This window comes from Vicugna pacos, chromosome X (assembly GCF_048564905.1).
Source record: "Vicugna pacos chromosome X, VicPac4, whole genome shotgun sequence".
Lineage (NCBI taxonomy): Eukaryota > Metazoa > Chordata > Mammalia > Artiodactyla > Camelidae > Vicugna > Vicugna pacos.
Window position 1 is genome coordinate 32,275,643 of NC_133023.1, and position 16,224 is coordinate 32,291,866.

The 16,224-nt window shown below is 34.7% G+C and overlaps 1 protein-coding gene across 8 annotated transcripts in view; it reads right to left on the reverse strand.

The window, feature by feature from the left end:
• The window catches only part of CASK (calcium/calmodulin dependent serine protein kinase), a 315,531-nt gene that overhangs the window by 195,697 nt on the left and 103,610 nt on the right, over positions 1-16,224 (reverse strand). For all 8 annotated transcript variants that reach the window (XM_006211818.4, XM_006211816.4, XM_031671296.2 and 5 more), the window contains exon 3: positions 9,891-9,996. In XM_006211818.4, the coding sequence (XP_006211880.1) occupies positions 9,891-9,996 (106 nt within the window). The remainder of the gene's footprint in view (positions 1-9,890; positions 9,997-16,224) is intronic.

Here is a 16,224-nt window from a genome sequence, read left to right on the forward strand (position 1 = left end):
ATTAATAAAAGAAAAATAAAATGATAAAAAATTCAATTGATCCAAATAAATCAGGGCAGGTGAAGAAATTAAACATGTAACAAGTGGTAAAAATAGAAAGCACAAAAGACCATAATGTCAATCAAAATACATCAAAATATAATTAAATGCTCCAATTAAAAGACAAAGATTAAGAGTCTAGAATAAAAAGCAACCACATGTCTTTAACAAGAGACCCAACTAAAAACTCAACGATACAAAGATTGAAATTTAAAGAAGGAAATAAAGCCTAGAAGATTAAATCTAAAGTAGAAGAATGGAAATAACAACAAGCAGAAATTACTGAAATAGAGAATAAACACACAATAAAAAGGATTTACAAAGCTAAAAGTTGTTGTTTAAAAGACGAATAAAACTGGTAAATATTTGGCAAGGCTGAGAAAGAAAAAGAAAAGGCACAAATTACTAGTATCAAGAATTAAAAAGATCCTGTTAGAGACTGTTAGAGATATTATGAACCGCCTTACAACAAAACTGTTTAAAGTTTAGATAAAATGCACTCATTGCTAGTGAAATATAATTCACCAAAAGTGACAGAGAAATAAATAGAAAACTTGAATATTCCTTTAAGTATTTAAGCAATTGAATCAGAAATGGAAACTCTTTTCACAAGAAAGTCTGGCCTATATGGGTTTATAGGTGAGTTCTACCAATCATACATGGAAAACAAAAACAAACAAACAAACAAACAAAAAACAGAGGACACTCCTCAATTCATTTTATGAGGCTAGCATAATCTAGATCTAAAAATCTGATATGGACAGTACAAGAAAATTGAAGTATAATCTTCCCACAAATATAGATGTAAAGTCTAAACGAAATACAAGCAAAGCAAATCTAGCAATATATAAAAAGGTTTATACATCATGACCAAGTGTGGTTAACCAAAGAATTAATGAAATTCACTGCATTAACAAAGAAGAAAATAATTTCAATAAATACAGGAAAAAAAGCATTTGATAAAATTCACCATCTGTTTACGCTTAGAAAACTCTAAGATCAGAAATAAACAAAGGTAACTGCTATCACCATTATTCTGGATCCACTGCAGTAAAGGTTAGAGAAATAAATAAAATGTAAATAAATAAATAAATAAAACGTAAAAGAATTGGAAAGGAATAAACAAAATCTTCCTTATACATAGATGATATGATCAGGTATGCAGGAAATCCAAACAGTTCCACAGATAAATTATTGGAATTGATGAAGCTTGATAAATAGAAGGAATATAAAGTCAATACAAGGAAAAAGGAAAGGAGAAAGGAGAGAAAAAGAGAAAGAGAAAAAGACACTGTTTCATTTTTAAAAGCAAATGCCTAAGAATCTAACTAAAGATGTACACAATTTCTATGGAGATAATTTGATTTCTTTATTGAAAGAAATCAGAGACCTAAGTAAGTGGGAAGACAGACACCAACCATGTTCATGAATTGGAAGACTCAATATTAAAAATCTGTCAGTTATTCTCCAGTTGCTACAAAGATTTGATTTAATAATTCAAGGCAAAATCCCAACAGTTTTTGTAAATGTGTGTGTGGGTAAACTGACAACTTGATTCTAAAATGTATATGGAACATGCAGAGACAAGTACAGCTCTCAGGACATGTCTGAAGAAGAACAAGGTGGAAGGCTCTGCTCTACCAGGACTTATTTATGGTAAAGCTACAGTAAGTAAGACAACATGCTCTTGGCACAATGCCAGGCAAATAGGCCAATGGACCAGAATAGAGCCTGGAATAATCATACAGATAGAGATGCCTGATTTGTGGCAAAAGAGGTACTACCGAGCAGTCTTTTCAGTAACTGTGCCGAGACTACTGAATATCCACGTGGAAAGAAATGAAATTGGACTGCTACTTCACAATGTACCCTAAATCAGTTCCAGATGGATGATAAAACACAGGAGAATACCTTAATCTCAGGGGAGTAAATATGCCTTAAACAAGATACAAAAACACTGGTCATTAAATTAAGAATGATAAATTAGACTACATAAAAATCACAAATTTCTGTTTATCAAAAGATACCATTGAAAGAATGAAGAGATACATCACTAAATGCCAATCAGGGAAGAGTAATCAGGAAAAATTACAAGGAAATTCTACTACACACCAATTGGCAAAAATTAAAAATCCTGACAATTCCAAGTGAGTATTAGCAAGAGAAAGCAAAATAGGTAATAATTAATTATGAGAATAAAAGGAGAGCACTGTGAATAAGAACTAACATCAATATTTTAAATAGAGGCAATGCCAGGAAAACTGGGACTTGGATCACCTTAGAGAGCCATATACCACTGGTAAAGAGTCAGTTTGTACATCCACTTTAGAAAATAGCTTCATGTTATCTAGGCAAACTGAAGTTGCACATACTCTAAAACGTATTAATTCCACCCCTAGGTCTATACTATGAACGTGCATTTAGGTGCACTGGGATAAAGGTATAAGACTGTTTCTAACAGCATTGTTCAAAATAGCCAAATCTGGAAATAATCCAAATACCCATTAACATTAGCATGAATACATAAATTGTGAATGTCTGCTCACACTATATAGCAACAAGATGAAGGAGTGCAAACCAACCTGGATCAATCTCACAGGCCAAAAAGAGTATGTACTGTATGATTCCATGCAAATAAAGATTTTAAAAGATAACAATTACATTATTCAGGGATACTTATTTGGATGGTATAGATATAAAAACATGGAAACGAAGTCTAGGGTAAAGTTAATTCTGAGCGGTAGGAGGTTGTAACCAGAAAGCAGAATTTGGGGGTTGTTGAGGTGCTGGCAGTTTTTAAATTTCTTGATTTGGATTGCAGTTAAATGGGTGTTCACATTACAATAATTGCTTATGCTTGTACAGTTCTGTGTATGCATTTTTCTAAATGTGATACATCCCATAAAAAGGTTAAATCTATGTGTGATGTAGGTGTTTGTAGGCATTCATACACTAGTTCTAGTATCCTGTAATTCTGCTTCTAAAAACTTATTTTGAGGGAATAAGACAATCAGGGGGTATGCACAAGTAATTCTGTATAAAAATATTATTAATCATAATATTATTTCTAATAAGGAAAAACAGAACACACTGTAAATATTCAACTTTAGGACAAATATTATATATAGCAAATGTACATAGTTTAGACATGTTAATGCAGCCATTAAAACATTACTTCTAAAAAAGAATCTAATGGTATAGAGCAAAATGCTTAAAATTATTAAGTGAAAAGAATCAGGATACAAAATTGCATATTCAATTTACTGCAATTGTGATAATGAGTGTAAACAGAAGGAAATGTTCTGAAATGTTCATTGTGATTACCTTTTGCAAATAGTATTCTTTTTGTCATTATACTTTTCCGTAATTTCTAAATTTGTACAAAGCATGTATATCATAAAGGTTGTTTACACTAAAAACTACTTATAATTCATTTTAAATGAACAAGCTACTTCTTTTAAATAACAAAGTTAACTGAATTTTCTTCTTACTTTATATGTACATAAATTTATTCAAAATTATTTTAGTGTTTGAAGATCAGCTTTCACATATTAAAAAACCACTAGAGTGAGAACGCCAAATGTATTTCTAAGGTAGTAGGTATCAGAATGCAGACTGTTTCCTAAATCATTCAAAATTTAAAATCTACTCTACACTGTAGCATCTCAATCTAGGGATTGTTTTATACAAAAATTGGGACATCCACTTTTTAAAAAAAATTGATGTCAAAATAATACAGTAATTATAAAGTTTAAAAAATACCCAACTTTGCAATCATCTTTATAGGTCATTATATTTTGTTTGCAGGTCCAGGAGTTTATTAACTCAAAACTCTTCTTCTGTTTATCGCTATTTTAGTTTGTGCAGAAAGGAGTTAATATAGCAGGACTAAACTATTATCTTTCAAAAGGGTTGAAAGGTCTGCCTATCAGGCTGACTTCTGATTGGCATCTGTGAACTTGGATGGGTTCCTTCCCTCTTAGCTCAAAAGAGTGGCTCAGTGTGTCTAAACTGCTTGGGCAAACAATATGATTTATCCGGAACACCTGCTTTCTTTCTGGGAGTCTGGAATTTGGTATGTACCAGGCCGAGGGTGCTTACGAGACAAGCCCCTGATATAAACCCTGGGTGCTGAGTCTCTAATGAGCTTCCCTGATAGACAACATCTCACATGTGTTATCACAGCTGGTTGCTGGCATAAGACCCTTGAACACTTGTGCCTGGTTGCCCCTGGACTTCAACCCCTGTACCTTTTCCTTTTGCTGATTTTGCTTTATACTCTTTAGTTGGAATAAGTCATAGCTGTATGACTGTCTGCTGAGTCCTGTGAGTTCTCTTAGTGAACCTTCAAACCTGGGGTGGCAGGGGGTCTTGGGGACTCCTCACACATAGCTCTTAAAACTAAAATGCAATTAAACATTTAGTATGTGGTAAAGCTAAGTCAAGAGAAAAATTCAATTTTAAAAAGCTTATAATGATACAGAAGTTCTTCTTTCAACTAGCATTTATCAAAGGCCTACAGAGGCAGCCAGCTAGGTCTTTTCATGTATCTTATTGAATTACCTTAAGTATCAGGTTTCTAATGTTTACTAGGACCAAACAATACTTCCCAACCATTTCTTGCTACCCAGCACTTATGCAGGCATTCAATTAATATGTGCTGAATACCATTACACATAAAAACAAAAAATCAAAATAGTTAAGACTAGCTATAAAAGTTCGCACAAATTTTCATATAAAGTAAAATGCTACAGCCAAGATATTTCTTGCCTGATATGAAACAAATATATTTCCCCTTAAGTGGCAAGTTTGCTGGTAAGTAATAATAAGCTCTATCAGTATAAATGCATTCCACAAACATTCCCTTCCCGGAGCATAAACGCTAGACTAAAAATAAAATTAAAAAAATAAACTTAAAATAAATGAAAGAGCTTTCAGTCTATTTATCTCTTTTGTGAGGTTCAAAAATACAAACTGTTGATATTATTTAAAAGATACAAACTATTCTTTTCATATCATATGTCTTTTAAATTCATATTTAATTACTGTATAGTCTCCCTATGGTACATGTAATCATTCTATAATAAGCTAATTAAACTTCCTTGGCCAGCCAATTTAGGATTTACAGCTTAACTCAAGTATCAGACACTAGTAAAGACAAGTCCTGTTGTGTTACTTAGAAATAAACATTTAATTTTGGGAGGGCAAGGTGACATGACACAGCTCTGTCCTCAGAATTGAACCTACATTTTAAAATACTTATTTTTTTTGAAATAACAGCAAACTGCTACAGAGAAGTCCTAATTTAAGTGTAACCCCTAAGCAATGGATGTAGTGTAAACACATGCAGATTTCTAACAAACTACTGTATGTTGGGGAAAATGACAACATAGTCTCTAAATAGTACTACTTCTACTTTAAAGGTCAGTCATCTCTTGACCTCTTGTTTCAGGACCCACATTTGTTGAAACTGAATACCTAGGAGGTGGGGCCTGGTTGGTTACACGCTGGTTTAACAAGATCTACTTTTTCCAATGCTAAGTTTTGAAATATACTGCTCTAATCTTTACTAGCTCTAAAATTCTGGTTCTGCCTCTGTATTTGAGTATTCTTTAACTTGTAAACCATTTGTAATTAAATGAGTATCAACTTGTTCTAAGGATCTGCTATCATGATAAACAGCGAGATTGGACCATATAATTTCTTGATTTCAGTTTAGGGGGAAAAAGGGAGAGCTGGTTATAGATAATCTGTGGCAAAGAAAGATATGGATACCATATTAAGAAACTCACTGATAATCAAAATATATTGTTTGGTCTAGCCTTTTCTCCATCAAAATTATCAGAGCTATTTCCAAGCAGCCAACGAATAGCAGTCAACTGCCCTTACTTCATTTGCTTTCCCTTTCCCTATCTGCTCCATATTGGTGTCATGTCAAAAAACTGTGGAAAGGATCCAGATAACCCATAACCTGAGCAATGAGCTCCTGAATACCAGGGTCAGTAGATACATTGCCAGAAGCAGGGAACAAAATCTGGCGTAGCTTTGTCTACATTACAACTATGTAAGCAATCTCTTACCTAGCCAGTAGGTGGAGGCACACACAAACTTACTGCTTTGCTCTTTGATCCACAGGGCCTTAAATCTTACAGTAATGGATGGTTTGGGGTTTGTTCATTTGTTTTAAACTTAGGAAATCAAAGAGAATCAAAAAAACTGGGCAAGAACAACTACTGAGATAAATTTATAAAAACGAATGATACAAAAGAACAATTTTATATTTCTATTTTGTTTCTGACCCTTTTGAGAAATAACTAAGTTATTTTAACTGTGAATTTATAATCTACTTCCAGACCCCTAGAGCTAATAAAACAATTCTAAATTGAGAAATAAGTGCTTTAAAAATTCCTGTTCAGTCAGGGAAAATTGAATATCAACTGAATATGACACAATAGTAAGGAGTTATTGTTGATTTTGCTAGACATAATAATAGTATTATGTATAGGGGGAGAAATAGATATGTATACACACACATACGCACACATACACATACAGTCCTTATCTATAAATACAAACAGGAGTATTTATAGGTGAAATGATATTGTTTTAGAAATAACCAGGGGGAAAAAAAGGACAACAGTAAAGGACAGAACAAGAATGGTAAAATATTGATAACTATTGAAGCTCAGTGACAGGTACACTGAGGTTCATTATACTATTCTCTTTTTATTTGAAATTTCCCAGAATAAAAGGTTAAAAAAAATAGAAAGCCATTTTCTAGTGATTTGGGTTAACACCAAGATTAGGTGACTGATAAATTCTCAATATACAGTCATCGATAAATTATTTCAATCATAACTGAATGACACAAAATTAGCTCTATAAAATACCATATAACTCAACACTGAGAAACTAAAACTAACCTGTGAAACCCACTACAAACAATACCTTAGGGTTGCAGAGCACATCACCATCTTACAAAGTGAATTCACATATTTTTCTCATCTAGTTTTCATAATTTTATGAAGACTTTCAAGTTAAAAGACTTAAAAAAGTCACATAATTAGTAAAAGTGACAGAGCTGGGATACTAACCACAGTTTTATGACACCAAGGACCATCTTCTATTACATTGTCACTTAGACCCCTTTGAAATAAACAGCAAATATGAAATTTAGATGAATTTAAAATTTTTGCTTTCTATGCTCATTGTAGTATATGGTAAAATCTGTTTTCTAGTTTTCTCAGTAAATAAAAATATGTACAGAAACAGGTTTCTTGACTGAAGAATAAAATTAAGTCAGAAAAAGTGATTTAAAAAGAATGATAATATCTTAAAATTTGAAGAGATGTTAGAGGCCCTCTCCAGTTCAAAACTAAAATTTTTTCTTCAGGCACCTTGGATGGATCCAGCTTAGTGTAAGCACTTCCAGTGAGTAATGGTAGACTCTAGTGAGTAATGGAGACAGCCTGCTTCATTCACAAGAGTTAGTCTAATCAAGGAGGGCTTCCTTGCTTAGAGGTGAAATCTACCTGACATCTGTTGATTCCACTTACAGTTCCTGACCCGACACTGAATAAACATATAATCCTCATACACACGATGACCTTTCAAATAACTGAGGACATCCATTATGTTCTACCATGGGCTTCTGCCCTGAGGACTCTCAGCAGAAAAAGAAAACCAATAGATGCTTGGGTAACTAAAGTCTAGTCTTTTCAATAGCTCTTCCATGCCAAATGGTCTTCAAAATGGGAGTTGGGTTATCTCTGGCAGAATCCAAAGTCCTTCCAGGGGACACATGTATTAGGATATGTTTAAGGCATTTAAGCAATATCTACATTTGCCATAATTTGGTCTCTCTGAAAACAAGTCTGTGGTCTGCTAATTTTCCTTTCGTATCTCCACTCATACGAATCCAACTCAAAAGACAAACTGCTCACCCATCCTGAAAAGACTGCCTAGCTTCAAAGAGACAACTGGGGAATGCAAAGCTACTGAGGAAGGGAGCGACCCATGACAGCAGAACAGCTTTGGAAAGGAAAGAGAGGGGCACCTTATTTCATCCAGATAATATATTCATGGCAAAGCCTTATCTATTTTAGAATTAGAAATCAATAGCAAGATGACTGTTACAGTGGTGTCTATTAACACTTCAATTTTATTTGAAAAATGAAGTCAGTTTTTTTTTCTGACAGAAAGCGAGTCTGATTTGGCTGACTGGTTTGACAATGATGACTAGCTTTGCCATGCAGGTCACAAAGCACTTTCCATAAATCGAATGAGATAAAGTTACAGCTCTACAGCTTTGAGGAAAATATCCTCACAATTAAAGTTTTTACATATCAACTGAAAGGTATGTGTGGAAGTACACAGTTTTCAAAAATCTTTCAGTAGGTTTGTTAACAAAGCTTTGGAAGGCTGTGACTCTATGACAGCATTTCTAGGCCTTTCCCACTCTGGCTACCCCCTTCTGGAAGCAGTGTCCCGCTTACTATGAACACTCCAGGGAGAACGGGCAATGTGCAATACAGTGGGAGTGCGGCTTAGTTCTGAATACGATGTAATTCTAATTAATGTAGCTGGAAGGTTCCATTCAGGGCTTTTTAAAACTGGTGCAACAACTAAGTAAAATGTTTACATCTTTTTCACAAAAGCACTTACAACTGAGTTCACAGTGATCTTGCACTTACACATGTGAATGAATGCATTTAAATTAACTGGTCTTAAACCTTCATCTTTATTTCACAGCTCCCTTGCTTCAAGTTTGTGAAATATTTTAAAATTCTGATTTAGATATTCAATGCATTAGCTAGGCCCCTATAGGGGACAGTTACTGACATGGCTCCCAGCGACCATCACCTCCTGGTATTCACACCCTGTGTAATCCCCTGCCCTGGTGTGTGGGCTGGATCTAGTGACTTATTTCTAACCAAGAGAATATGGCAGAAGTTTCAGAGATTAGATTACAAGACAGACTTCAGTCTTGTTAGTACTCTTGCACTCCTGTTTGCTGGCCAGATGAAGCCAGCTGCCATGTTGTGAGCTGCTCTATGGAGAGGCCCAGTGATGAGGAACCTTGGGAGGCCTCGGTCCACCAGCCTATGAGGAACCAAGGCCCTCAGTTTAATAGCATGCTTCCAACAACCATGTGAGTGAGCTTAGAAGTGGAGCCTTCAAATGATTTTAGCCCTGGACAATGCCTTGATTACCACTTTGTGAGAGACCCTAATGAAAGTCACTGATTAAAATTTTGAACAGAATAGTATGCCATCCTATAAAGCTTTACATAATCTCTTTGGACACAATCATCCAACAAGCTGTGAAACTAGCCAGTTGTACTATCCTTAGCTCACATTTCTCCATCTTACTGACAAAAAACATGGCTTTTTAAAATCAAGATACACTGTTATCTATTTCCTTCATATGCCAACATGGTGATTATATTAAAAGATTATATTAAAAGTGGAAGATAAGTCTGTTATTGCTTGTTTTTAGTTGCTAGATAGGTTTGCTACATGGAGGCCTCTACTCCCATCCCACCCCTTTACTGACTCCTGTGGTCAGAATTTTGTATTTTGGGGCCTCTTATTCTTCTGAACTCTATTTCCTCTTTGAGCTGCTTCTTTGAAGTACGCCAAAAATGTGATGGTAACTGAATATGCTCAACTTTTGCTTCCTAAGTCATTTTGAACCTTAAGATGAGATAATCCTTTTATTCTCATTACTTTAGGTCTTTCTAAACAGATAAGTTCACAATTATTGCTAAAGTTTAAAAAAAAGCGTTAGCATTATCCAAGATTGATGTTGCTCAAAACTTTAACCCTTAAGAAAATAAAATTTACACTCACAATTCAAAAACCATGTAAAGCATTCCATCTGAGCTATATGTCTCCAATAACTCTACAATGTGGGGATGTTTCAGCATATGACAGATACTGGCTTCCCGCTTTAGATCTGCAAAACAAACACATAACATTTTGTTAGGTAGGATCAAAAGACAATCAGAGTGAATGATGAATGAATGGATATGATCTATGGTAACATGAAGACTTCTCTAACTATAGGGATGAAATCCCCCGCTTAGGCTAAGCTTAACTCTTTACCCTTCAAACCTTTGACAAGATAACTTTTTCATATTTTTTGTCAGCTTAAATCTATATATATTATACAGTCACATTTTATTAATAAGAAATGTAAATAGCACAAGTAAACACTTTCCCCAAATTCTTGTAATCAGGTTTCAAAATGTATAACTCTCTCTTCATCAGCCAATAACTCAATTTGCTATCTTGAATTTTACTTTACTTTCCTAGTTTTCCCTAAATTGCATAAGAATATGATGTTTATGCTATAGCCTAAAAATCTAGCATTTATAAACACACATCAGAGAAGTTACATGGAATAGGGGGTGAAAAAATAGTATGGTTAAACAGGAAAAGCCCTACTCCCAGCATTAAAGTCAGATTTTTTTTTACAGCATCTATAAAATAGGTTGGATAATTCAGGACACTACCTAGAGTGTTACTCTGAAGAACAAATTCAGATAATGTAGGTAAGACTACTGTGTAAGTTATTTAATACTATTTGGAAAATACAACTGTTAATATTCTTATCATCATCATCATCACAGAAAAATGGTTTAGGCACAGGTATCATTTGCCATGTCTACATGCAACAAGATAAATAAAGCCTTCCTTTGTTAATAGTGCTGGAGTTTTACTTGCTTGCAGATGAATAAAATCCAATGGACACTTTTATACTGGAAACAGAAGGGAGACAGGTAGAGAAGAATCAAGGCTAAAGATAAATTGCACAAAGCGGAAGAGATAACATTGTCTCCTCTCTGATTTGTTAATTCAACTTACTCTTGTTAACAAGAACGATGGTAGCAGAAGGCACCTCAGAAGACTTACATGAAGTGTAAGTGAGGGAAAGAAGTCAGTAATTAAGACAAAAGAGAAGCCACCAGAAAAGAAGAATCAATAATACAATAGTAAGAAGGTCAAGGGAATAGGGGGAATTAAGGCATAGACTGGAGTTGAAGAAGGCTGAGAAAAGGATGTAAGATTCAACCAGAAAAGACCATTAATATTCTGAGTCAGAAGAAGAGGAAGTTCTGCGGAGAGGTCAGGTTCAAAGTTAGTATGCAGACAATTATATAATAATAAATTTAGATTTATCCTGTCTTTCACTGGTCTAAGTTAACGTGGTTATTGTGATTTAATGTCTCAACAACTCTGTGAGGTAGGTATTTTTCAAATGAGGAAATTGAGACTTAAATCTGTTCAAGATCACATAGCTATTACAAGGGGTAGGTTTTGAGCTCTGGCCCGTCTAACTCTAAATTCAGTCCTTCCATGATGCCATGCTGGGTTTAGACAGGATTCTGGTAGTAGGAAAAGAACAGGAGGGTCAAAGCAGGGTTTGATTTGTCTGTATTTGCTGTTGTTTTAAAGGGAACGCTCTCTATGTTTGTAAGTGGCAGTAATGAAAAGCCCATACGATCTGGAGTCAGAAAACCTGGTGCCAGTCCGGCCTCTATGACTACCACTTGCCAGCTGACTGGTAACCTCTACAAACGCCTTGCTCATGGCAAATGAAATGGGGAAGGTGACAGGTGATGCAGGACCTGCATCGTCTACTAAATCAACTTCAGAGGGCAGCGGCAAGAGTCAAATGGGAAAATGGATGTGAAGGGACGGCGTGGAATGCAGCACTGTAGGGCTCAGTGTTCACTGGGAAGGAAGAGATGCAAGGAGCATGAAAGATGGTCTCCAGCTCCAGGAGAGGAGAGGTGTGAGTTAGGTGTGGCTTCTGTGCTGGGAAGTCATAACTCTGAGGAAAGTTTCTGACAAGTGCGCTGGAGCACCAGGCTGAAGCCAGACAGCGTAAATCAGATGCCTGCAGTTTTTTCTCTCTCTTCAAGATTGTTCGCCCTCCTGAGTCTACGAAAAGTTTACGGGCTTTATTACTCATTTCTTTGTTAATCCCCAGCTTCTCATTTTATTAGAAGTCACCCTTTTCACACCTTCTGTTTTCACCTTAAGTTTCTCTCTTTCCATTTTTTTTTCTATTCTGATAAAAGTCTGATTTTAATTCAATGCTCTGACATTGGAGTCAAGGAGTGAACAGAGACTTAGTGCTTGCCACAATGAAAGCTGGTCGTTTCTCCTGTTTTCAGTTTATTTTTAATTTTGTCCCTTTGGTGTAACTACTGTGTGTTTCAACTCCCATATTCACCATTTGTGATGTGCACATTTGTTATACTGAAAGATCATACATAGAAATGGATGCTCTAAAGACCTCTCCATTTGACACACACACATTTCTGCTTGGTATACGGTTGAACATGCCCCTGGTATAGTCTCTTATCACTTTACCCATCTTCAAAATGAAGGCAGGATTGCTGGGGACCCTGCCTTCAAAGATTAAAACAATTTAAGTGTCACCGGATCTGACATTTCAGGGACTAAAATCCAAACACTGATTGAACAGCACAAAACTAACAACATAAAAATGTATTTGAAATTATAAGGGCAAAAATGCAAAAGATAGCTTACGTCTAGGATAATTGTGGCACATTTTCCATAATCCAAGTATCAATTAAATGGATATATTAAATAGTCCCAATAGAAAAATCACAATTTAAAAAACACAAATGCACTATATATGGATTCAAACTATAGATTCCAAGAATGTTAAACTCAAAATGTTTATTTTTAGATGTGAATGTGAAAGATGTATGTATTAAGTGCTATTAATTCCTTGCTGATATAGCAAACAAAAACTAGTATTTTCCTACAAATCAGCTCATGAAGCAGAGTAGGAAGGAATGTGAAAGTAGGTGATAATAATGATGTGAAGTTGTGATTATCTGACTGTTTAGAGATACGAGCACAGAACATTCCTGTGAGTGACCTGATCCACAGTTATCATGGCTATTTTGAAGTGCTGCTTTATCTATAGTAACTGGGAACTCTTTCCACTTGTTCATTTATTTTTCATTTTGTATTTTTTCAGGGAAATTTTAAAAGATTAAAAAATAATCTATTTCTATATTTAGTGCCCTTATGTTTAACTATGTGCCTATATTTCATCAATTTATTTCCTTTTAAAAGGGGGCACTAGTAATATGGAAAGTAATATTTTATCTTCTGACCAAAACTGGAGAAACACACCTAAACTGAATCAACCCACGTATATACGGCTTGAAAACCACTCCTCCTACCAGTTTCCTAAGACATTTGGGCTGTCCAACAACAGTAGAACAATAACTGTGCCCTCCCGGGTCTACCTTTTATTCTGTCCCTCAAATAAGGGAGAGTTAAGAAAGTTGTTGTAGGTAGTCTGTTTTAAAAAGATTTTTTCCTGAAAAGCATTTATTATTCATTTTACTATTAGTTGTTATTGCAATAGAATTCTTCACGCTATCTTTTAAAAGTCAGATGCTACTTTCAGAGTGTCATGATTCTATAACAGACTAATTTGACCAAGGGTCAAGTATAAGCTGGGTATTTACAAATGTGGCTGAAGAAAGGAATGCTTTCTGACATTCTTAACACTGGAGTAGCTATCTCAACCACAATAGCTAAGCTTTAAAGGTCAAATTTAAGAGTTAGCTTTCCCAGAATCACTCAATAAGGATTTAGATCAGCACCATCCAAAAGAAATATAATGTGAGCCACATATATAATTTAAAAAATTTTAGTAGCCACATTAAAAAAGTAAAAAGAAACAGGAGAAATTTATTTTAACATATCTCATGCAATCCAGTAATATCCAAAGTATTATTATTTCAACATATAATCACATTAAAAAGTATTAATGAAATATGTTACATTCTCTTTTCGTACTAAGTTTTGCGATCCAGTGTGTTTTACACTTACACATCTCAACTAGGAGCAGTCATATTTCAAGAGCTCAATAGCCACATGTGGCTAGTGGCTACCAAATTGGAATGGTGCAGCTGTGGATAAACTGACTTGCTTTGATTCTTATCCTCTTCCAATTGTGAGTTCTTCTGCATGACTTACACAATTATTTGTAAAGTCATTCAGTCATTCCAAAAACAATCTAAACTCAGCTTTTTTTTTAAACAAAAATTTCTATAGAAGGAAACTCTACAGTGTTTAATAACCCAAATCCCTCGCTTAAAAACTAAATCTGAAATTTCTTCACTACTGTTAATTGAAATCCTTCACTTGTTCAGTAGTTTTAAATTATTTTATCTTCTTAATCTACCAAACACGCAAAGGGTAGTCAACATCCATTGTACAGTAGCCCTTTGGACACTTCAGAATTTAGCGAATGACCTTAGACTGTGCAGTGTAACATTTGGGAGTTTGTCTCTCTGTATGTCCTCATTTAATAATTATAATAACCCTGCGAGGTAAATATGTCTAGTTTCACTTTACAGAAGAAGACACTGAGGCTCGGGTTCAGTGAGGTAAGTTGTTGAGATCACACAACTAGCAAGGAGGGGAAGTAGATCTAATAAGTGGAGTCCAGTGCTCTTTACATCATAACACAACAGCTCGTAGGGCTGCATAGTTTATATATGTGCCCTTAAGATCCAGTCACAGAACAGTGCTAATGCGGTAATACTGACTTGGGTGACAAGCTACCCGGACTGCTACAAAACCAGCTTATTTCTGCTGCACTGTCATCAGTGATGATCAGAAATTAGACACTGATCATTTCCTGACATATATATATAAGTATCCTTATTCGTGTCCAAAGAATTTCCAAGTTGTGTTAGAAACTCAATAGTTAATATTCACTAAGAGCTGACCCAGGCTCCAAGTGCACATAAAGAAGTTCTAATCTAGTCATAGAAATAATTAGGAATACTGCTCAGCCATAAAAAAGAATAAAATAATGCCATTTGCAGCACCATGGATGGACCTAGAGATTATCATTCTAAGTGAAGTAAATCAGAAACAGAAAGAAAAATGCCATATGATATCACTCATATATGGAATCTAAAACAAGAAAAAAAAAGAGGACACTAATGAACTCATCTACAAAACAGAAACAGACTTGCAGACATAGTAAACAATATTATGGTTCTCGGGGGAAAGGGGGTGGGAAGAGATAAATTTGGGAGTTTGAGATTTGCAAATGTTAGCCACTATATATAAAATACATTAAAAAACAAATTTCTTCTGTATGGCACAGGAAACTATATTCAATATTTTGTAATAACCTTTAATGAAAAAGAATATGCATGTATATGCATGACTTAGGACACTGTGCTGTACACCAGAAATTAACATATAACTAACTATACTTCAATTAAAAAAAACAGTTAGGACAAGTATTAATGTGTTCATTTGAATCAATATTAATAACAAAATAAGTAAATGAAAGTCATTACTGACTCAACATTTTTTCCTTGGTGTGCTGAAATTAATGACCATATAATATTTTAAGAAAGGGAGCCAAGCAGAACCTTGGAAGGATTATAGCAGCAGAGACAAATTCTGTTGCCGAGTTCCACCTTTATCTAATAACCACTTTGAAGACTAAAGATCCCAGCTGCCTTTGGCAATAACACAGGTCAGGTTGGCTTTAATGAGGCTATCTTTCTATAAATCAAGAAAGCTGACCCTCTCAACTAGTGGATGACCAGAGGCCCAGACAGGCCCACACACAAATCTGGGTTAACAGCAAACTCATTATTTCTTTGATCTTTTTACACATTTTACTACCACATTTTATTATCTTTTTTCATATACAAAGAGAAATCCAAGCAGCTTCTAATTTCTTTGAATTCTTGCCCATTTAAAACAATCTTATGGCCTAAAATCTCATCTGTAAGGTGAATAAAGAAAGGAAGCAACATACCATTAATTGAGAATGTTTGATAAAAAATTTGTTCTTAAATAGGCAAATATATTAGTTAGAAGTCAATCAACTACAGTAAGCATTTACAAATTAATGGGGTTTTGGTAATATTTCCCAAAGAATTTTCATTTCTGATATTAAAGCAGTCTGCCCCGTTGAACACCAAATTCAAACTAAATTCAACACTATATTTGATGTGTTATCAAAAACTATCAACTGTAAAATATAACAAAGCTAATTACTGTAAGAACTACTTGTCTCCCTGTTCACTCTTCATTAGGATGAGTTTCGTAAATAATTATCTAAAGTGTCATTTACTTTCTGGAGACATAGGTC